This window comes from Felis catus, chromosome F1 (genome assembly GCF_018350175.1).
Source record: "Felis catus isolate Fca126 chromosome F1, F.catus_Fca126_mat1.0, whole genome shotgun sequence".
Classification (NCBI taxonomy): domain Eukaryota; kingdom Metazoa; phylum Chordata; class Mammalia; order Carnivora; family Felidae; genus Felis; species Felis catus.
The window spans coordinates 42,776,313-42,799,656 of record NC_058384.1 but is presented as its reverse complement, the minus strand read 5'-3'; the positions used below and the strand labels follow the sequence as shown (position 1 = coordinate 42,799,656).

Sequence of the window (23,344 nt, the reverse complement as noted above, 5' to 3'; positions counted from 1 at the left end):
CGGCAGGTGCAGGGAAGCACTCCTCCCCAAGGCAGAGTTGGCTGGGGGGGAGGGGGGAGCCCCGGGGTCGATGGGGGAGCTTTTAGAAGTCGGGCAAAGACGGCTGACACCTTGCTCCCTCCCTTCCCCTTCTCTGCTGCTCCTGGGCACAAGGTGATCCCAGAACGTGAGGGGACGCAGCAGAGAGGCGGCCCCGGATCATTCCCCAGCCCTGCCCTGGCACTCATGGGGCAGGGCAGTCTCGTGTGCACCTGCCCCGGCCTCCCAGCTGGAGGAGTCAGACACTGTGGGCAATACTGAGGCTTCCGGGCCCTGGGGTGTGGCTATAAAGCCAGATTTGCTGCTTGCCCAGAGTTCTGAGGTCTGGGGAGAGAGGCTCTGGAGAAACGTAAGCTACAGCCGTGTTAATTATTATTATTTTTATCATTATTACAGAGGATCATGCTCCCCTGTCCATCCCCTGGGGAAATGGCTGTGGAACCAAGTTGCCAACACCTAGGCCTTGTGCCCAGGGGAGCGAGCCCTGGCAAAGCACAGCCTCCGGATCCTCCCCCGCCACCCCGCCAAGCATGGTTCACCTAGCTGGGCACCCGCCTCCCTGCCCGCCACCTCCCCCAGGACGCACGCACCTTGTGCACGTGCTCACACATGCGCGCACACACACACACAGTGCTCCAGCACAGGGAAGGGCACGTAGCCCCCGGAACTCTTGTTCTTACCTCCTCACCGGAAGAAAACTCGTAAAGCTACACGTAGCAGAGCCACGTGAAGGTCCGCGGGAAGACTCTTGCTTTCGGCGTTCTGGAGATTTCTGCGGACAGGCACTTGCGCGCGCGTCATTCCGTAGGCTCCCTCGCAGCCTGGCAGTTGAGGGCTGAGCCTCACACAGTGCTGGACTTGAATCACGGCCTCCACATGTACTAGCTGTGTGATCTTGGGCAGGTTGCTTACCTTCTCTGAGCCCCCATTTCCCTTTCACTCTTACGGGCTGGTTGTGTGGACTAAGTAAGAAGTAAGCTTTGTAAAAGGCCCCGCACACGGTAAGCATTCAATAAATGGTTCGTATTGAAATTCAAGGCAGACATTCTTGTCGCTGTGTGACAGAGGAGAAGAAACAGGGCTCAGCGAGATTGTCCCAAAGTTGGTACGTGGTGGAGCTGGGATTAGAACCTCTAGGGGAGTCTGGGTGGCTCAGTCGGTTGGGCGTCTGACTTCGGCTCAGGTCATGATCTCGCGCTCCGTGGGTTCGAGCCCCGCGTCGGGCTCTGTGCTGACAGCTCAGAGCCTGGAGCCTGCTTTGGATTCTGTGTCTCCCTCTCTCCCCTCCCCTGCTCATGTTCTGTTTCTCTCTCTCTCTCTCTCTCAAAAATACATAAAGATTAAAAAAAAAAAAAAAAAGAAGAAGAATCTCTGAATTTCTACCCAGACTGGATCTCTTACTGCCAGACCCTTCAGAGGCTGATTTTTCCCTGGCCGACTTGGTGGCAGTTTGGGACTGGGGTCCCTTGAATTGGCCCTTTGGCTTCTCCCATGCAGCCAGCTGTGTCCACCACCGGGGAGAACCCCACACACATGGCCACCTTTCCAGGGAGTTCCCAAAGGGGTCCCCTGGGGGGCGCAGGCGCGGCTCGGTCGGTTAAGTGTCCAACTCTTGGTTTCGGCTCAGGTCACATCTCACAGTTTGTGAGTTCGAGCCCCGCCATCGGGCTCTGTGCTGACGGTGCGGAGCCTGCTTGGGATTCTCTCTCTCCCTCTTTATCTATCCCTCCTCCACTCATGCTGTCTGTCTCTCAAAATAAATTAATTTATTTAAAAAAAAGGGGGGGGGTGTCGCCTGGGATAGCTCCCGCAACCCGTGGCTCAGTCTCTGCTGGGTAGAGCGAGACAGTGAGGGACAGGGAGGGGAGACCCCGGAGCTGGGTGGAAAACTGAGGGTCTGGCAGGGGCAGGGAGAGGATGGTGACGGATGGAGAGCAAGGGTGGAGGAGGGGCAGAGATGGGAGAGCCGAGAAAAGAGGTGGGGCAGGGGAAGGGGACACAAGCCTCACAGCCACCTCCGGGGACCAGCGTGATTCGCTGCAGCTCCTGAGGGCCCCTTCCGAGATGAGACACCCCACATTCACAAAGCCCGTCTTCCTATCTATCAGACAATAACACATCTTTAAGCTTGGTGGCAAATCCAGCTATTAAATTTACTTGTCAGATATAATGTGATTGTGAATTTATGGTGTATGGATTGTATCTCAAAGCTGCTGCTAACATATATAATCATATAATACGTACGTGCAAATGCACATACACACACACGTACGTGTTCGAGTTTTAGCTAGATACACATGGCTAAGAGCACTGGTTGTTGCCCTTCCCTAGCTGTATGACCTTGGGAAAGAGGCTTAATTTCTTTTAACCTCAGTTTCGGCATCTGCACAGTGGGCATGGTAGTTAGTTATTATGAGGATTAAGAGATAACGAAGGGCAAAAGTCCCTGGCAGCCTTAATGAACTTAGCTCGGTTTTTTTTTTTTTTGCGTCTGTTTTAGCTACACAAGGCATATGTCGTTGCCCCCGTTTTAGAGCTGAGGAGACTGAGCCCAGGAGAGAGCACAGGTCTGGAGGTCAGGCACCCTGTGGTATCATCTCTGCGGTGCCGTGCGCAGGGCGGGACTCAGGAAATGTTTGCACGGGGAGAGACGATTCGCCCCTTGCTGGCCCCGCTCCTGAGCCCGGGCTCTCCCCCTCAGCCCGGCTGACCACTTGGGGAGGCTGAGGAGGCCCCAGTGGCCCAGGGGCCTACTGGAGCCCTGGAAGGCAGTGGGCCTCTCCTGAGCGGCTTGGGGTCATGCTGGACTCCCCATGCTTGCTCACACGAGAGGGACTCCCATAGGTGAGGAGCTGAGGAGGCCCGCCAGAGGAGGGCGCTGTCAGGATGGGATCCTTCCGTGGGCTCACAGAATTCCAGAGAACCTCCCCCAGGCCTGGGAGCAGGAGCCTGGTGGCAGGCCCCCACAAGCAGGCCCCAAGCCCTGCTCCACTAAGGGCAGATCGGGTGTCCTGCCGTTCTTGGCAGGTCACGCCTGTTACGTTTCCACCTGTCTCTTGCCCAGAAAGTTCTTCTCCACAACCAGCCGCAGCATCCTCGGGTAGTTCGTCTGGTTTCCTGACCCTTGGTCCTAGACAGAGATGGGCGGCCAGGAAGAGTGATCGGACCCCCCGGGCACGTCAGCAGGTTCCCGGGGCCCGGGTGTAGCCTTTCATGAGACACCTTGGCACATTCTGGACCTGCTGGGGTTAGGAGGCCAGGGTCCTGGCACCACCACTCCCACCCAGCTTTACCCTGGGATTGTTTTCCTGGCGGGGTGGCTGGAGTGGAACCCACCCTTTAGGTTGAAATAGGAGAGGACAACCCCCAGCCTGGAGAGGTATCTGGGGTCATGTTTTGGACCCTGGCCTCTGCAGTCAGCCTATCTGGCTGTGCTTGTCCATCACGTATTCTACTCACAAGATCTTGGGCAAGCTGCTTAGCGTCCGTAAGCCTCAGTTTCCCTGGGTATAAAATGGGAATGCCGGCAGTTCCTACTCCAAGGGTGTGGGAGGATTCACTGAGATAATGCCCGGGAAGCACAGAGCCGGTGTCCGCAGCGTGAGGCGTGTGCTGTGTGGATCCTGAAGCCAGGGCCCGAGGCCCGGCCCCGAGGTGCTCTCCGAAAGGCGACACACAGGGTCAGAGCTGCCGATCATGGTCCCCAGACTGCTGCCTGCAGACCTAGGCCCAGGCCCAAGCTGGGGGGAGTGGCAGTCACAGCCGGGGTCCCCCTACGCTCAGTGAATGCTTTCATGAAGCAGAAGGGAGGCCAGAAAAAGCAGAGAAGAGAAAAGAAAACCCCAGCAAATTCTCTGCCTCCCCCAGCTCTGCAGCTCCTGGGGGATCTGAGCTGCATAATACAATGGGATTTAATAAAATGCCTTTAACTCACAAAGTTTGTCTGCTGCCAGCTCCTTAATTAAATTGCCTAATGCTGCTTTGCGACGGCAGCACAAACTCCCGTGTTTAAAGGGCACGGTGTTGCCATGGCACTCGCCCCCCTCCCCCCCCCCACACACACACAGGGCCAGCGGGGCCGTGGAGGAGCATACAGATGAGGCGCGGGGTCAGCCCTGCCCGCGGTGTCCTCCCCACCACACACACACATACACACACACGCACCGCAATAGACTCTGGTCTGGTTTTCCTGGGAAAGCACTGAATCCTTGCTAAGAATGCTGAGCCAGGGCTTCACAAAGGGGACACTCAGGGGCATTTGAGCAGAGCAGAGCCAGCCGGCAGGGCCACGGTGGGTCCCAGGCAAGCCCTGGGAGGCCCGGGGGCAGCCTGGCCTCTCCCCAGCCGCTCGCTCCTGCTGCAAGTGGCCTCCTCCGTCTCCCCCGGTGCACTATACAAACACACTTTGCTGTGTGTGCCCTGACCTAAGAAGGATGGAGAAGCGCTGGGCGAGAGCCTGATTGGTTTGATGAGAACCGGAGGGGCTGGCAGGGTTGGGGGGGCGTGGGCACGGGGCGGGGATTATGTTCTTTCACACGAGGAGGGTGGAGGAGAGAGGAACATCCCTGCTTATGGATTTTTCCGTCAGATGCAGTGGTTCTCAGTCGTGGCTTCACACTTAAACCACTTGGGGATTTTTTTCCCCGATATTTTATTACGAAAAATTTGAAATATCCAGCAAAGTTGAAGGAATTTCACAGCAAACAACCATATACCCACCACCTGGATTCTACCCTTAGCCTTTTCCTAGACTTGCTCTCACCTCCCTCTCCCTATCAAGCCATCTCATTTTTGGTGCATTTCAAAGTAAATTGCAGCCGTCAGTGCCCTTTTTCCTAAATACTTCAGTATCAATGACAATGGAGTTCAATCCTGTTCTACGGCATTTTTTTTTTCTTTCGAGGTAAGATTTACGTATAGAGAAATCCTGGAGAGTTCTTTTTAACATTTTACTTTTGAGAGGCAGAGACAGAGCGTGAGCAGGCGAAGGGCAGAGAGAGAGGGAGGGAGACACAGAATCTGAAGGGGGCTCCAGGCTCTGAGCTGTCGGCACAGAGCCCGACGCGGGGCTTGAACTTCTGAACCGCGAGATCTTGAACTGAAGTCGGACACTCAACCGACTGAGTCACCCAGGCGCCCCGAGAGGTTTTTTTTTTTTACACAGTGTCTTTTTTTTTTTTTTTTTTTTTTTTTTATAATTTTTTTTTTTCAACGTTTATTTATTTTCGGGACAGAGAGAGACAGAGCATGAACGGGGGAGGGGCAGAGAGAGAGGGAGACACAGAATCGGAAACAGGCTCCAGGCTCTGAGCCATCAGCCCAGAGCCCGACGCGGGGCTCGAACTCGCGGACCACGAGATCGTGACCTGGCTGAAGTCGGACGCCTAACCGACTGTGCCACCCAGGCGCCCCTAGAGGTTTTTTTTTTTAATACCATGGCTGCATGGCACTACCAGTGACCGATTTCATTGGCCTGGAGTTACATGTAGGTATCAGAATATTTTAAAGGATCCCTCTATGGTTCTGTGGGGTGCAGCCAGAGTTGAAAATCCCAGGGATAATAAGACGCAAAGGGTTGTCCTTTTTAGTTCCCCCAAGCAGAACGTGCAGGTCTCCTGGCCGCACCTTGGCCTGTCCCCTGCGGATTCCCTTCCCCTGGTGCTCTCCGTGTGAACCTCGTACAACCACATTCGTGCTTCTTTTGGGGGGTACCTGTGTGTGCATGTGAATCCACTCCTTCTCGTGTTAGGATCACGGGCGTCTCACCGTCTGATGTGTATTTCCAGTGGCGAAGGCCACACCCGTTTCAGATTCTGTACATGTGACAGTGACGAAAGCGTGCAGGTTTCCACGTGACGAATGGGGCACTTCCGGTGTGGCAGCGGACGGAGGAGGCGATGGTGTCCGGGGATGGCAGCGAGTGTGGCAAGGGTGAGGCTGGCGATACTGGCGGAGAGGGTAGGCTGCAGGTGGGGAACTGCCATGATGACGCGGTGGTGACCGTCCTCATGGTGATGCTGCTGGTCACCTGTGCTGTGAGGGCGGTGTGCAGACAGACGCGCATTCCCCACGCTAATACCGTCTGAGAAGAATGTCGCTCGCCACGTGACCAGAAGGTTGGTCCCCCCGTTTGAGGACCCCGCTGTCGCAAGGGGCAGCTCCTTCCAAGATTCAGAGAAGCTACCTGCGAACCTTATCCCCCCCCCCCCAGAGACCTGGAAGAGGCCCCGACAGAGCGACAGCAGCTCCACACTCGGCCGCCCTGTCCTGCTGCACTTTAACAAGACACAGCTCTGGTATGAAGTACCAGTGGGTCATTAGGAACGTTTATTTAAGATGAACAGTCCTGGGAGCCAGCCCGGTTGGGATGCCAGCCATCCCATGATCGATAGAGATTTTATTTGCTGCCTCCATGGTTTCCCGTTCCTTTCCTGCCCGGTACGCTCGAGGGAAGACAGAGGAAAACCGCTCTGGGTCCCTTTCCCTTGACCCAGGCGGGAAGGGCAGAGGGCAGAAAGCCCCAGAACACTCCTGATCTCCCGCTACGGCCCTCAGCCAGCACGTCTCTGAGCTGTCCCGGGCTACTGGGTTTCAGAGAGATTTTCGAGGCTGAGAATGAGGTTGGGCTCTCAAGAGACACTGCCCTTTTAAAATATATACATTAACGAGTATATATTTGCCTGAAAAACGCCTATAAAATAACGTTGTCCAACCCTTTCTCATCTTACAGATGAGAAAACCAGGGCCAAGTGGGCAGCAAATAAAATAGTGTTGAGAATGACAATAAAAATACCCCTCGTGCATATAATATCTCTACCGATGCAGACCTCTCACACCTGGGATCTGACTCAGGGTTTTGACCAGGCCAGCGAGCTGCTAGGGACTCCTGAGCCCCTTCCCAGAATCTTCCCGCCGCCACCGAGCCTAGGTGACGTTTGTGTTAGCCCCAGCGGCTCAGAGGGTGCCTTTCACACTCATGTGTTCATCTCATCTGCACCGCATCTCTGCACAAAAGACGGAAGGTACTGGTCTTACCCCTATTTGGCAGAGGAGAAAGCGGGGGCTCATAGAAGTGAAGCCAAGCTTGCATGGTTAGTAAATGTCAGAGCGGGAACTAGAATCCAAGAGCCCTGTATCAGTTTGCTGGGACTACCATCTCCAAGTATCACAAACTGGGTGCCTTAAAAACAATAGAAATTTATCGCCTCCGTTCCGGAGGCCCGAAGTCTGGAATCAAGGTGCGGCAGGGCCGTGCTCCCTCCGAAACCCCTCGGGGAGCACTCCTAGCTCTCGGTGCCGGCTGGCTGTCGTTGGAGGTCCTCGGCTTGTAGCTGCCGGGCTTCAGTCCTTGTCTGCGTCATCACGTGGAAGTCTCCCTGTGCCTCTTTGTGTCCAAACTCCCCTCCTCTTACACGGACACCAGACATTGGAGAAGGGCCCACTCTAATCCAGTATGACCTTACCTTGTATAATCTTAACTTGATCACACCTGCAAAGACCCTATTTCCAGATTAAGGTCACCTTCACAGGTACTGGGTGTTAGGACTTAAATACACGTTTTGGGGGCCACAGTTCAACCCGCAATGGCCCTTGTCCCAAGCCAGTGGCCTTCTATAGCATGCTCTTGGCCTCCTATGCTCCACCCCACCCCACCCCCTCTTCCCCATGCTCCCCCGAGGACAAGGGGCTCCCCTCCCCTGCAGTGGAGAAAGTGGGGCTGGCCGGAAGCCCTGTTCGTCTTCTGCTCTTCCCAAATCATTACAAGTTACTAAGGCAGAATCATGAAATATAGGTGGGCTTTTTATCTTTTTTATTCCCAGACAGTAAAAATCACTAAGACTTGTTCTTAATTAGTTTAATTTTGAAGCTTCTAAATATTGATTTAACCTACACTCCTTTGTACTTGCCGCAGTCACTGAATTATGCCTGTTATCGATCACAGATGGAAGCGTTTCCATCCACTGGGCTCTGGGGGCGTCTGGGAGCCCTCGGTCCCCTAGCAGGTGCACTGGGCTCAGAAGGCATGAACAGGCCTGGAGGAGAGGGTGCCTGTGCCCGATTGGAAAGGGCCTTCCCTTGAAGGACAGCTGCTCAGCATAGGCCAGGGGCCGGTTTCTTTCTGATAATGTTGGCTCAGGCCAGGGGAAGTTGAATGAGAAGTCACTGGAAATCCCATTCCATTCTGAGCCCTAGATGAACTGGGCAGGGGCAGGTAGAGGAGGAGGAGGAGGATGTGAGGTCGGGGTTCAGAGCACAGGTTTTAGAGAAGCGTTTAGGCTTTGGCACCAGCCGGAACCTCGTCTGAGTCCTGTCACCACCAGCTAGATGTTCTTGAGCAACGTACCTACCCTCTCACATCAGTGAGGGGACTCGTAACCCCTGTCATTTTGGTGCCCACTCACATCAGGCCTCCGGCATGTTCTCTCCTCTAGGCTATGCCCCTGCTGCCCTGGGTGTATACTTCCATGACCACTTTTATCATGCTTTAGTAGATTGGGTGTTTTGTTTGTTTGTTTTTAATCTGTGACCCTCTGCCTGCCCTTGCATCCTGAACCCTTCCCAGTGCCAACATACAGTCGGGGCTCTATTAATGCTCATTGGGTAAAGAGTTTCCCTGTGGCCAGGACAGAAGGGGTGAGGGGGTCTGGAATACCGCGGTCCTAACCGTCAGCACAGTGATAAGCTCAGCATCGTCATGGCCGTAGCTGAGCGTTCCCAGCCCGCACCGTTCCTGTGTACGGAGTTCTGATCTCAGCTGGAGGGACCTTCGAGATGATCTCGCCCAGGGATTCTCCAACAGGAGCATCCATCAGAATCACCCGGCGGAGGGCTTGCTCATCGCTGGGTTACGAGGCCCCACTCCCTGAGCTCGTGACTCTGGAGCCATTCTCGGGGTGGGGTCACCTGCGTCGCAAGTGATGCTGCCATGGCTGGTCCGGGGACCGCGGTTTTAGAGCCGCTGTTCCAGCCCAGCTGCCTCATTTCACGGGGAGGAGCCCGAGAAGTAAGAGGGAAGAGAGAAGTAAGGGGGCATAACCCCAGGTCTGTCCCCAGGCCGAGACTGGAACCCAGCCCTGTCCTGTCCTGTGTCGTCTACCACTGGCTCCCATGCCTGGCCTCCGCTTCCCCCTCTGGGCTTTCGAGAAGCTGGGTGAGGGGTGGGGAAGGTTGGACGGAGCTTCCGAGAAGTGCTCTTTGCAGGCCCGCCGTGAGCTGCTGAGGGCCAGGCCGGTGGCACCGGGGAGGGGGACCCGGCGAAGGGATGGTCAGGGCAGGCCCGGAGGGGGTGGCGAGGACTGACAGGCCGTCCTCGCTGCAGTTCGGGGAGGAAACCACCTCCACCGGGGCCTCAGCTGCGGCCATATATCTCCCAGGCTGCCTGAGACAGCTGACAGAGGGAGAAGGCAGCGAGGCCCGCCGGGCACCGGGGCTCCTTCCGCCGCGTGATTTATCTCTGAGCTTCGTCTGGCAAACCTGCTGATGAAACGGGTCTCCTTTTCTCTCCGCCTCATCAATTTTCATTCTGATTTCATTTTCCTTTTCCGTTAGAAGGGGTTTGGCCTTTCTCCTCGTTTAACTGGTCTGCTCCCCATTCGCTCTGCCTGCCTTTCTCCTCAGCCGCCCGGGGCCCCAGGCCCTCCCCCGGCCAGGCATCTCCCCTGACCCCCCCCCAGCGTGCCCTGGGGTTCCCTCCGTCCACACCCCAACACTATGGAGAGAGAAACCTCCTCACCTAGCTCCCCATTCACGTCAGACGGCGCTGCCTCCCTCCGTTCCTTCCAGGGCCGCAAAGCCACAGCGCCGTGCTGGGACAGCTCGCAATCTGAGGGAAGGGACGAACATCGAACATCGTATTGGGCGTGGGTTCTCAGAGGATGGCGGGGGGAGCGAGGGATGGATTAATTTGTAGGAGAGGCCGCGGTCAGGGAAGACCTCGGGGATGGGAAGGAAGGCCCAAGGTGCGCGAGTGACGAACGGGACTTCTGGGCAAAGACCCTGCACGTGCAAAGGCCCAGGGGCAGGAAAGAGCATTGCTTGCCTCTCTCTGAAATCTTCCCACTCTTCCCCCTGCCCTTGCGCCTGGCTCCCAGGAACCTACTGTGTTTGAAGAGACGTCCTGGGACACTGGCTGCGGGAGGGAGCCTTTCCAGAACTGTGCAGGGTCTGCCCACCATGCCCACTTGATCATAGGAGGGCCAAGAGGAGCTCCAGGGCGGGAGGCTGGAGAGGCTTGTGGGTCAGCAGCCGGGCTTGGCTGCCCCCGCCCCCCCGACTTGAGACTGTGGCCGGTGTGGAATGTTTCTGGCTAAAACATCTAAACTCTGCTGCAGGAGGGGCCCTCTCCCAGCTTCCAGGGAGCACCTGGGGGAAACAGAGGCACTGCTCACCTAAGCCAGGAGGAGCTGCCTTGTTTCCTGAGTGCGAGTTGTGTCAGACATCAGTGACCTGTAAGTGAGCTGAGTTCCGCGACTGCCCTGGAGACTAGAAACAGGACCACAGTTGGAGGGTAGCTGGCTGCATAAGGAGGGACCGGCAGCCCGCGGTGGTAGGGCCCCTAGGAGAAGGTGCCTGCCTTCGAGGCCACACGACCACTGACGGGGGCAGTCCGGTGCTGGCTTGGTGCAAAGGTGGTCTAGAAGCCAGGGACCGGGCCTCAAACAAACTAAAAAGGAAGGGGGCGCTACTCAACACCAGGTGCTTTACAGACATCATCTTTCTCAGGTTCCCCCATGAGCTAGGCTACCGCTCCATGTCCAGAGGGAGAACCCAAGTGACGACGCACGAGGTCACACAGCCAGCACCAGGACTCAGGCGCAGAGCTGCCTCTAGCGCCTACCCCTGCACCTCTAACCCGAGCTCTCACGGGATTTGATGGAGTCCGTGGGACTTCCCGAGGAGGGGCCTGGAGAGCTCTAGAAGGATGAAGACCATCGTAGGAGCAGGTCGAATCCAGAGGCAGAAGCCTGAGTCAGAGAGCAGTGCGTTCTTCCACCCCCCCTCCCCCGACGGAAGGCCCAAGCCAGGGGCAGGGGTGCAAACCTAAGGGAGACGGGCCCTGGGAGCGAGTGTGGTCTCCTTGCGGGTGGCAAGAAAGGAGGCGGAAGGGCCTGAGCCCAGACTCTGAGCTGCCTGGTCTCCGGGAGCTGGGAAGCAAGCTCTGCCCCACCTGCCCTTCCTCGCCTTCCTTTCCCTCCTGCCCTCCCGCTCGCTGTCCTTCCACAGATGTTTCCTGAGCTCCTACTGTGTGCCAGACCGTGGGAGGGACCGGCGACTCGAGCACAGTTCCTTCTCCTGAGGGGCTCACGGTCCTGGTGGGAGAGACAGGCCGACAACCAGCCGGCTCATGATGGAGGGAGGCTGGGAGCCGGGACAGGGGGAGAGGGGTCTGGACCGGCCACCTGCGGGTGGGCAGATGATCGGCAGGACCTAGCAGCCGGGCGGGGGCAGACTTGTCCTGCGTGCAGTGCCCCCAGACAGTGGTGGCTGTGCCCTACCTCCTGGCGCCCTCCCCTGCTAATTAAGAAGGAAGGAGGCAGGCTCCCTTCCGGACCCCAGAACTCTAGCACCCTCTTCCCAGGCCAGCCGGGACTTCCGCTTGGGACAAGGCCCTGTCCTCCGGGGCAAGGAGGGGATTTTACTGAACGCTGACTCCTCACATCGCAGAGGCAGGTAGGGCAGCGGTGGAGGAGGGAACCCTCATCCTTTCCCCAGGAGATACCTTACCGCTTCCCTCCCTGCTCCCCAGGCCCCCACCACCAGACTCTCAGATGTCGGCTTGTGGCACCAGAGCCGTGGAAATAGAAAGGGCTGGCGAGTGACACCCTGGCTTCCAGGCCGGGCTTTCTGCACTCTAGCTGCGGGCCCTTGGTCTGACCCCCTAGCTCCGAGCCGGAGCTTTCTGGTCTGTGAAGCAGCCACCTCTCAGGTCGTGGGGAGCAAATAGAAATCCTGGCACAGAGAAGGGGCTCGGGAATGTCCCATCTATCTCCTGAGACTCTCCTTTATGTCACCCGTCCAGTGGCGTCAGAGCGGAGGGGACTCACCTTACCAAAGAGAGATGTTCAGTAGAATAATGGTGTTCGAGCTTTGATCACTGTGACCCAAGGGCAAAAACTGCATGGTTTGTGCCTCATGCTCTTGTCCGTACCCAAGTGTGAATGTGTGTGCATGAAACTTCTCAAAACGGTGCTGAGTCTAGCTACCGTCAATGCGCTCTGGCATTTTCTGTTGTATTTCATTTTTTTGAGATGCAGATTGTGACCCACTTTAAGTTGTTTTTATGACCCACTGACGGGTTGCCATTCACCGTTCAGGCAGCACATCTCCTGCCCCTACCGGGAAAGTGCGCGCTGTGCCATGCTCCGAGGACACGCAGATCAATAACAAAGCACCCTTTCCTCCAGCAGCTCACAGCCTCGTATGGAAAACAGGCTCACAGACGGACAGTAAGGAAGGTGCTGTCGGGGAGGAGGAGGTCCGTCCCAAGAGTCTCGGGGACTGCGAGGCGGTGGGAGAGCCCACCCTTCTTGGAGGGAATCGTGGACAGTATCACAGAGGAGGGAGCATTTGGGACGGGCCTCTGTGGCTGAGGTTGAAGCTGGAGGAGGGCTGTGTAGAGTGGCGGGGTCCGAGGCGTGGCAGAAACTAGCAAGTCCTGTTTGGTGGGAGCATGGTGTGCCCGGGGAGGAGAGGGCCGCTGGGAGGGAGGTGAGGAGGTGGCCCCAGGAGAGGCTATCCTAAGGGCCAAGACAAGAAACGAAAGGGGGAAGGAAGTGCAGGCACCGTGGCGGGCGTGGGAGGTGGGAGAGGGACAGGTCAAGGTGGCAGAGATGTCCAGCCTCGGAGACTGCTGGGCGGCGGTGCCGAAGGACAGAGATGGGGCGGCCGGAGCGAAAGCAGGCCTTGGTGGGAGACATGGGGTGTGGGACAAGTCGAGGCGAAGAGGCTCTGAGGCAGCCAGGTGGAGGGGTCCGGGGGCAGCTAGCCGCAGGTCTGGGCCTCTCCTTCCTGGCCACGCCCACGTTTGTCCTCTTGCCTGGTGCCCCACACTCTGTAATGAGAAGACCCAGGAGTCTGGGGGTGGAAAGGAGGCAATAGGGCCACCCCGGGGGGTGGCCAAAACCCAGCAGGGCTTTGGGTGAAGGAGGTCGGGTGAGAGGCATAGGGCTGCGTGGGGCCAGGAGGTCATTCCCGCCCTCTTCCCACCTTCAGCACAGGGCACTCACAGACCCAGCCCCGAGGAGCCCCCCCGGAGAGGGGGACCCGAGGTGTAGAGCGATTTCCAGATATGGGAATTGTGGAAGAACAAAGGGGGATTAAGAGGAACCAGCCTTCCCGCCTTCCTGGAGATGGCCGGTCCCGCGAGACACCCCGAGAAGTGTAGCCCCCTTTGCGGCAGGAAGATGAAGTGAGGGAATTTCAAGCGTCAAGCTCTGGGGGTCCCTAAAGCCAGAGTCAACTGTTTCCAGAGTCCCCGGTCCCGAGTTGTGATGGAGAAGGAAGAGGAATTCTGGGTTTAAAAGATGAAACTGATTGATGGTGACGGAAGTCAGGACAATGGTTAAGTCCAGGTGGGGGCTGGATATTGACTGACCGGGAGGGCCACACGGGAACCTTCTGGAGGGCTGGAAACATTTACGTCTTGTTCCGGGTGGTGGCCGTCTGGGTACCTACTCACGGAGAAACTCATCGAGCCGTGCGCTTGGGACGAGGGCCATGTAGTCACTCTCCTGTACATTTGTCACACTTCAGAATATTTTTCTTTATCACAAGAGGCAAGAGATGAGAAGTAGGTGGTAAGATGGAAGGAGAGGCAGGGGTGAGGGGGGGCGAATGAAGGGAACGCAGCGCTTCCTGCACCGGGACTCCCGCACTCCTCCCCGCGGCCCTGCCAGGGGGCTGTCACCCCCACTCCCCAGCTCAGGCACTGGCTCCGAAGGCTGCCTGCCTGGCCCAAGGTCACACGGCAAGCGGCAGAGCCAGGCTCCAACTCTGATGGCAGAGCCCCGGCCTCCCGCTCCACCGCTCCGCCTTTGCATAAGTTATTTATGGAATTCAGACTCTGCAAGACTAGATAAACGCGGAGGTCTCCTCCGGCTCTGAGGTCCTGCTTGTCTGCGATTAAATGAGAGGTGGGAGTGAGGGGCCGGGCTCCCCTCCCAGGAGGAGCAGGAGGCCAGGTGCGCAGATGGAGGGCTGGCCTCCCTCCCTCTGCACCCCTCCCACCCCGCGCTTATCTGCCGGCGAGGAGGCCGGAGTTTATCAACGCTACACTCAATTACGCTGCCCATCTGTCTCCGCAGCTCAGGGGGACCTGACGCTGAAGCAGCGAAGTCCAGGCCATCGATCACCACCGCCGCTGCTCCTTCCGGACCCTTGGCTCCAGCTCCGGAGGCTGGGTGGAGGCCGCGCCGGAGGGAAGGGGAGAGAGGGGAGGGCGAGGCGAGAGTCCACGTCCACCGACCTCCTGGGGGAGCCCCCTGTCATGTAGGAGCAGCCGGACGACGGAGAAGGAGGGAAGGAGCAGCCGCAGACAGAGCTTCTCCCAAAGTCTTCATTAGGAGCTCTGCCAAGGGCCCGAGTTTAACAGGAAATGTAAGGGACCAGTGCCACCCTGGAGTGGATGGCCCTGCTTCCCTGACTGTGGCCCCAGAGCTTTCAGTCTCCTGTCACTGCAGGCCAAGGCTGACAGGCAGCCCCCAGCCCCCAATCAGAGGGCAGGCCGAGGTCCACGTGCAGCCCGCTGGCTCCGTTTGTCCGTTTGCGGTGCCGGCCCAGCCACACTCACACAGGAGCAATGTCTTCCCTCTGCTGTCCCCCAAGTCGGGGGCGGGGGGTCGCTCTAGCCCCGAATCAAGGAATGGTGTGTGCGGGGGCCCATCAGGTGGCGGTAGGGGCGGAGGAGCTGAGGACCCAGGTCATCTCTGAAGGCACGCGGGGCCAGCCCCGTGCTCTGCTCCCGTAAGGCCGGCCTGGGTCCGCCAGGCGGCTAGCCTTGGCTGGGCTGGTGGCCCAGGTTGTGGAGTCCGAGGCCTAGGTTTGAATCCCAGCCCCGCCACGTGGACCTTTGCACAACCCCTGACGAGTCATGTGACCCATCGGAGCCTCAGTTGCTTCCCTTGCAGGATGAGACTACAAAATCCCTCCTCTGCCCACGCGCGGGCTTGATTGGGGGGGGGCTCCCCACTGGCGTCCATCGACAAGGCCCCTCCGCGTGCTCGGCCCTGCGCCTGGTGCCGTGGGGGCACAGAAAGCGTGTGCGGCATGGCCCCCGCCACGAGGAGCTCGAAATCCAGGTGGGGAAAATGTCCACGCAGTCGTGTGAACTCCTGCTCACCCCGGAGATCACAGATAGAAGACAATTAGCTTTCTCCGCAGCTCCCGGCAGAAACTGCTAATCAGCCTGCACGGGTGGGCAGGTGCAAGACAGCCTGAGACGGCGATGGCAGGTGAGTGGGCAGCTCTGCCTTCCTCCCTGGAAGGGGCTGTGCGCTCAGCCGCGAGGGGGAGGACTCGTCTGGGCCTTTGCCAAGCCTTGGGATCAGAGGTGCGGCCGAACGTGAGTCATTGAGCCACCGCCTCCCTCTGGGCGCCGAACGCCCGCCCTGGGCTCCTGGCGGGGGAGCAGGTGCACTGCCTCACCCACCCAGCCAGAGGGGCTGCTGCGTGGGGTGGAGGAAAAGGTTTTGAATTCAGTCTTAAGTGGTTCCTTCATCCCCGCCACGCAGCTGAGCCTCCGCAGAACGGAGGCGTTAGAGCCAAGGTGGTGGAGGAGAGACCCCTGCGGCTCAGATCGCGTCTGAAGGCCAAGGGGGAGGCCCGGCCCGGCCCGGCCCGGCCCGGCCCGGCCTGGCGGGAGACCCCTCTCCACTCACTGCAGGCTTCTCTGCCCTTCGGGACTGTCCTGCGCTCTTCTAATCGTTTTGCAGTTTTCAGCCCTGCCGGAGTGGAGGAGGTTAATGTCGTGACGTGTTATCTATTTCTGTTCCTCGCTCCCCCATGCCACCCGGAGGCAACGCTGGGCCACGGTGGGCAAGCCCAGTAGGGCCTCGTGGAGGACCTGGATGCACTTTCTGTTCCCCCTGAGAAGTCCTACCGCTGGAGAGCCTCCCAGCCCTGGGGGAGGACCGGAGCCAAGAGGCAACTGACATTTATTGAGCTCTTTCTGGGTGCGCCCCACTCGGCTCCCTTAATCCTAACGGCAACCTCATGTTAGACGGAAGGAACAGAGGCTCTGAGAAGCCGATCCGTTTTCCCAGCGTGCTCTGGCGGGAGGTGGGAAGTCAGAGTAGGATCTCTTCGCCTGTGGGCTCTGCTCTCTCTCGTGCCGGGTCGAGGCAGGAGGCAAGGGCCTCTGGGATGTGTACGTGTGACAGCACCACCGGCCTAGGTCCCGTTCGGTGACAGGGCCGTCCCGGGACTCAGCTCATTCCTGCCTCCTCTCCACCCACACAGTACACCGCAGAGTCCCCTGCCCTCTTCCTGCCCACCAGTCACTAGCTTGGGCGGCCAGGTTCCCTGGGCTCCCGCTGCACGTGTATGCGGGCGTGCGTGCGTGTGCGCACGTGTGTTTGTTTGCTCTGAGTTTTACGTGTCAGTGCACACACACCCCCACGCAAAACCTCTGTGCATTTTAAGTCACGGTTGTTTTCCCACCTTCAGAAATAGCTGCAGAGGAAGGTGGGAGGTAGTCAAATGTAAACAGGCATACCACTCTCCTGCTCAGGGGAGGGACGGCGCCTCCAGCCGCTCCCCTCCCCAGCATCCTGGAAGCAGGGGGAGGTGGGCGAAGAGCCCCTCTGGCCAGGTGAGCGGCACCTGCCTGGAAGGTGGTAGAACGCATCGTCCCGGGACACGAGAATGGGCACCCGGCCCGCGGCCGGACCTGAGGACAAAGAAACGTGATGTAAATGGCACAACCCTAGAACTTGGGTGGATTCCCATCTCCTGCCGCCTACCAGCTACGTGTCTTCAGCGAAGTTCTTTAACCTCGAAGAACCTCAATTTTTTCATGCGCAAACTGGGGGTATTATATTAATGCTTATCTTGTCGGCTCATTTTGACGGTTAAGTGAAATAAGATACTCAGAGTCTGTGGAGTCCTGGCAAATCTCAGGTGACGAGTAAGTGTTGGTGTGCTTCCCTCATAACCCGCGGTTGGAAAACTACCCAGATCGGACTTCTACTCGTGAGGGGACCGGGCCCAGGAAGGCCCCCTGGTTTTTCCCCCGTGTTCGTTGTAAACCAAGGCTGGATTTGCTTCCAGGGTGATTCAGCCTGGCCTTGGGGTCTATGGGAGCCTGGATTACCCATACCTAGGAGGTGGGAAACAGTGGCTTAGATTCTAGGCTGTGGGGTGGGGGGCAGGGTGAGCGACCTCCTGGGGGAAGGGCTCTGGGGCCACAGAGATTGATTCGTAGAGTACACATTCACCGGGCACCTGCTGTGTGCTCTAAGCCCAATGATGACCAAGACAGGTCCCCAGCTGGGGAGACATTTCCATGTGGTGTGGTCCAGGCTATGACAGAAGGGAGCATGGGGCACTGTAAGAGCTTAAGGTGGGCCCCTTAGCCAGCCGGGAGTTGGGGAGGGGGATGGGAGAAGCTTCTGTAGGAGGTGACTGACCTTAAGTAGAGGCTTGGAGAACCACTAGGACTTGTCTAGGAGGCCATGAGGAGACACGAGAAGGGGGGCACGTCAGGGTCACTTCAACTCAACAGTGTTGCTGTGCATAGTTGGTAAGTGGGAGGCAGGAGGCAAGGGCCTCTGGGATGTATACGTGCGTGTGACAGGACGTCATAGAAGGAGAGGCGAACAGCAAGAGAAGCCAGGAGATTGGCCAGGGACAGGTCCTGTAAGGTCTTACCTGCAGGGTTGAGGAGCTCGGACCCAGGCTTCCTAACCCCACCACCTTCCTCCAGGGAGCTCAGTCAGGCTGTTGGCAGGTCCTGCCTCCGGGCGGGAAAGTTGGCAAAAACCAAAGCCATACACTAGGAGAGCCTATGCCGACCCCAGGCTGGAGCACCAGCTTCCCCAGCCTGTCTGGGTATAGGGTCAGGGACCATTGCCTTTCTACTTCCAGAGTCCTGAGAGCCCACGCTGGAATTTCGAATCTGTACTATTTCCACAACCACCGCCGTCCCCTACACACACACACACACACACACACACACACACACACACACGCACACACACACTGCTCAGAGGGATGCCTGGAAACTTTACCCAGTGAGCCAAAGAGGGCAGGGGAGATGTGAGAAGGTAAGAGAATCTACTCCACATCTCTCGGCTCAGAAGGACTGTGGAGATGACGGTCATTCTAGCATCTCCTCTCCTCCACACACGTGCACGTACACCCCTTCCCGAGTTCTCCCGGAAGCTTCCCAGTTCAATCTCTCCCCCCTTCCCTGAAGACTCACAGTTGCTCCCTCCCCCAGCGGATGGTAGAAAAGGACACCCAAGCCTCAGGGCTGTAGGACGGAACCCAGGAGCCCTGGCTGTCCCCGTCTCTCCGTTCCTTTGCCCTCTGGAGTCAAGCAGGGGTGACACGGGAGGAGGGAGTAGATTCTGCTTCTCTGCCACCTCTTGACTGTGCATCCTTTTCTTCCAGGGCTGCCCCGATGGGGCGTGGCAAGGAATGAGCAGGCCCCACCCCAGCGGACAAGGATGGAGAGCCGTACCCAGGAGGGCAAGAAGCGATGCCCACCCATCCCCACGTAGAATGACCGTCCCGGGAGGGCGGTTCCCCAGGCCCTGGCAAGGCTGCTGACCCTCGGCCTGCGAACCGCTAAGAGTAGGACTCCAGACTCTCCTTGCGGATGGTTCCCTACCCTGCGGCTCCATCATGAGGCTCCTCGTGGCCCCCCTTTTGCTGGCGTGGGTGGCCGGTGCCGCCGCCGCCGTGCCCGTGGTACCCTGGCGTGTGCCCTGCCCCCCTCAGTGCGCCTGCCAGATCCGGCCCTGGTATACGCCCCGGTCATCCTACCGTGAGGCCACCACCGTGGACTGCAATGACCTGTTCCTGACGGCGGTGCCCCCCGGGCTGCCCGCGGGCACGCAGACCTTACTGCTGCAGAGCAACAGCATCGTCCGCGTGGACCAGAGTGAGCTCAACTACCTGGCCAACCTCACAGAGCTGGACCTGTCCCAGAACAGCTTTTCGGACGCTCGGGACTGTGATTTGCGCGCCCTGCCCCAGCTGCTGAGCCTGCACCTGGAGGAGAACCAGCTGGGCCGGCTGGAGGACCACAGCTTTGCGGGACTCGCCAGCCTGCAGGAGCTCTATCTCAACCACAACCAGCTCTACCGCATCGCCCCCAGGGCCTTTGCCGGCCTCGGCAACCTGCTGAGGCTGCACCTCAACTCCAACCTGCTGAGGGCCGTTGACGGCCGCTGGTTTGAGATGCTGCCCAACCTGGAGATCCTCATGATCGGCGGCAACAAGGTAGACGCCATCCTGGACATGAACTTCCGGCCCCTGGCCAACCTGCGCAGCCTGGTGCTGGCAGGCATGAACCTTCGGGAGATCTCCGACTACGCCCTGGAGGGGCTGCAAAGCCTGGAGAGCCTCTCCTTCTATGACAACCAGCTGGCCCAGGTGCCCAGGCGGGCCTTGGAGCAGGTGCCCGGGCTCAAGTTCTTAGACCTGAACAAGAACCCGCTCCAGCGGGTGGGGCCTGGGGACTTTGCCAACATGCTGCACCTCAAGGAGCTGGGTCTCAACAACATGGAGGAGCTGGTTTCCATCGACAAGTTCGCCCTGGTCAACCTCCCCGAGCTGACCAAGCTGGACATCACCAACAACCCCCGGCTGTCCTTCATCCACCCCCGCGCCTTCCACCACCTGCCCCAGATGGAGACCCTCATGCTCAACAACAACGCTCTCAGTGCCTTGCACCAGCAGACGGTGGAGTCCCTGCCCAACCTGCAGGAGGTGGGTCTCCATGGCAACCCCATCCGCTGCGATTGCGTCATCCGCTGGGCCAATGCCACGGGCACCCGCGTCCGCTTCATCGAGCCGCAGTCCACCCTGTGCGCCGAGCCGCCCGACCTCCAGCGCCGCCCAGTCCGCGAGGTGCCCTTCCGGGAGATGACGGACCACTGCCTGCCCCTCATCTCCCCCCGCAGCTTCCCCCCCAGCCTCCAGGTGGCCAGCGGAGAGAGCCTGGTGCTACACTGCCGGGCACTGGCTGAACCGGAACCCGAGATCTACTGGGTCACGCCAGCCGGGGTTCGACTGACGCCTGCCCGTGCTGGCAGGAAGTACCGGGTGTACCCCGAGGGGACCCTGGAGCTGCGGAGGGTGACGGCAGAAGAGACAGGCCTGTACACCTGTGTGGCCCAGAACCTGGTGGGGGCTGACAGTAAGACGGTTAACGTGGTCGTCGGCCGGGCCCCCCCGCAGCCGGGCCGGGACAAGGGATGGGGGCTGGAGCTCCGGGTGCAGGAGACCCACCCTTACCACATCCTGCTGTCTTGGGTCCCCCCACCCAACACAGTCTCTACCAACCTCACCTGGTCCAGCGCCTCCTCCCCCCGGGGCCAGGGGGCCCCTGCTCTGGCCCGCCTGCCGAGGGGAACCCACAGCTACAACATCACCCGCCTCCTTCAGGCCACGGAGTACTGGGCCTGCCTGCAAGTGGCCTTTGCCGATGCCCACACCCAGCTGGCATGTGTATGGACCAGGACTAAAGAGGCCGCTCCTTGCCGCAGAGCCTTAGGGGACCGACCAGGGCTCATAGCCATCCTGGCTCTGGCTGTCCTCCTGCTGGCAGCCGGGCTAGCCGCCCACCTTGGCGGTGGTCAGCCCAGGCAGGGGGCGGGTGGGCGGCCTCTCCTTCCGGCCTGGGCTTTCTGGGGCTGGGGGAGTGCCCCCTCCGTTCGAGTGGTATCCGTGCCCCTTGTCTTGCCCTGGAACCCCGGAAGGAAGCTGTCCCGGTCTTCGGAAGGGGAAACACCATCACCACTATTGCTACAAAATTCCTGAAGCTTGGCCCGCTCTCAGCAGTAGACAAATAACGAGGACTACTTTTTACCAAAAGGGAAGCGATCTGGGCCAGATGCCCTGCCAGGAAAGTGACATGGACCCGCGTGCTTGAGGCCTGGCAGCTGGACCAAGACAGACGGGCTTTGTAGCCTCAGGGGGGCGCTCCCACCGCCTCCAAAAAGTTGCCCTTACCTTCCGGGAGCCTGTCCGCTGACATTCTGACATTCTGACAAGCATCTCCAAGGGACAGGAGGGACTCTGGCGAGAGCCTCCTCCCACCCCCCCTAGTTGTCTGTGTGCCCAGAGGCTCCCGGGCTTCTGCTTGGATGTCCCTTGCCTGTGTCCCCAGGCCCTTGGCCCACAGGATGCGCCCCCTCCTCTTCTCTTTCTTTGCACAGTCTCAGTTGCTTGCTCTTTCCCCTCCTGGGCAAGGGCTGAGGGAGGCCTCTCCTCCCCACCATGGGGTGACCGCTCCCAAAGTGGGTCCCTGGTCGGATCTGAAGGACATCTGGGGAGAGGGATGCCCAGGAACGCCTGATCTTGGCAGCCGGTTTGGCACTCTGAGGTTGACTTTCTATAGGCAATTTTGTACCTTTGTGGAGAAACGTGTCACCTCCCCACAACCCAGTTCACTCTTTTCTCCTGTTTTGTAAAAAATAAAAATAAACAAGAATAACAATAGTAAGGGGGGAAAGGAAACCAAGGGAGGATAATCTTTGAATACTAAGTGTAACTGAAAAGCTCTGTGCTCTGGAATCTCTTCACACCCAGGGGGTGGTTGGAGGGAGGGGCTGGGAAGGGACTGGAGGGGAGAGGGAGATGGTGACAGAGGGCACAGGTGTTCCCTGTAGGTCTGAATTCGGGCCTGCTGGGGTGGGGGTGGGGGGCGGTTGGGGGAGGCTGACAGGAGAGGGAGGAACCACAGGAGGCAAGGAGAGGGTGGGAGAGAAAAATGGAGGAAAGCACAGAGAGAGAGGGGGGGGGGGGGGAGAGAGAGTGGAAATTTCCATCACCAAACATTGTCACCCCTTCTCTTTCCCTGATAAGCAATTAACATGCCAGTGCATAGGAAGCACTTGCCGGCCTATTTCTAATTAAACAAACCCAAGAGGCAGAGTCATGCAGAGAATTGCAAATCATCAAGACAGCAAGAACTTTGGCTCACTGGGGCAGAAGGGGGAGTGGGGTGATAGAGGATTTGGGGAGGGGAAGGCTGTGGGAGAAAGAAATTGCTGCATGGATCTTTCCGGTCCATTTCGGTATCATTTGCCATGAGCCTGGTTTGGTTTGCGATATTTTTTGGTGGTTTTTTTTTGGTTTTTGGTTTTTTTGGCTGTTTTGGTTTTTAAGACAGATTGACTTGTTAGGACCAAATGCCAAGAGGGGTCTCTGTGGGAAAGGCAATAGAGCCCAGGGGAGGGGGCTGCCGTGCCCGGTCAAGGGGGCCGCTCCAGGGCAGAGGCCACTGGCCACAGCTTTGGTTTTGGAAACAGGCTGAGAGGGCCCTGGGTTTCCTGGGACTGAAGAAGCAGCATCGGAACCTGAGCCCCCCTGTGCTCCAGACCCAGAGGGCAGACTCATCGTGGGTTGGCTCCCAGCCGCCATGGGGATTGCAAACGTATACGCAGGTGGAAGCCAGGCCAGGAGACGGAGCATCGGGCCCCATGGAACCTAGAAGGAGGACACTCACCCCAAGCCAGAGGGCAGCGCTCCTCTCTGAGTCTCGGGACCACACTTGGAGAACCACGGAGTCCGGCCTGTGGGGGCTAGAAGGTTTCGCTCCCTCCGCTGCCGGCGCCAGTGTGTTTATGGGTAGCAGTAAAAGTTCTGGGTCCAGGAGAGTCAGAAAAGAGGCAGGAGGATGGTGCCTCTGGCTCCCTCCCCTCCACTGGTGGACGGCTCAGCCCCCATCACGAAATGACCACCCTCTGCCCTGATTCGTGCATGTTTTTTCCCACGGGCCAGTTATGTGCTATTTAGGGGAGGGGGCTGGGAAAGCAGAGATCTGACACACGGGCTCCCCTTCCCCTTTGGGCACCCACGGCCGACACTGCCAACGCCTCACAGTGTCCCTACCTGAGGAGCTCTGGGGTCACCTCAGCTACTCCGGGCAGCCCTACCCACTGGCTGGAAATGGCCTGTGGGATCTAGCTGGTTCTCTCCATCGGTGAGGGTTGATCCAGAGCTCTGTGGGGAAGACGTGGGGCAGGTCCCGTGCTGAGCATGGAAAACAGGAGTTGGAAATCGTCACCTGTCCTTTCCTCTAGGACAGTAGGCCTTCACTGCCTTCCTTGACAGGCCCACGCAGCAAGGAGAGTCA

The 23,344-nt window shown here is 58.7% G+C and overlaps 1 protein-coding gene and 1 long non-coding RNA gene across 7 annotated transcripts in view; one reads left to right on the top strand and one right to left on the bottom strand.

Annotated features, from left to right (window-relative positions):
• The window catches only part of LRRN2 (leucine rich repeat neuronal 2), a 61,576-nt gene extending 39,812 nt beyond the window's left edge, over positions 1 to 21,764 (top strand). For all 4 annotated transcript variants that reach the window (XM_023248116.2, XM_045048997.1, XM_006942904.5 and 1 more), the window contains one exon: positions 18,649 to 21,764. In XM_023248116.2, coding sequence (XP_023103884.1) covers positions 18,883 to 21,024 — 2,142 coding nt within the window. In that variant the 5' untranslated portion in view covers positions 18,649 to 18,882 and the 3' untranslated portion in view covers positions 21,025 to 21,764. The remainder of the gene's footprint in view (positions 1 to 18,648) is intronic.
• Positions 15,480 to 23,344, bottom strand: part of LOC109495716 — a 57,652-nt gene continuing 49,787 nt past the window's right edge. For 2 of the 3 annotated variants that reach the window (XR_006591888.1, XR_006591890.1), the window contains one exon: positions 15,480 to 16,924. This is a non-coding gene — a long non-coding RNA (uncharacterized LOC109495716). The remainder of the gene's footprint in view (positions 16,925 to 23,344) is intronic. The other variant, XR_006591892.1, reaches the window with a different exon arrangement.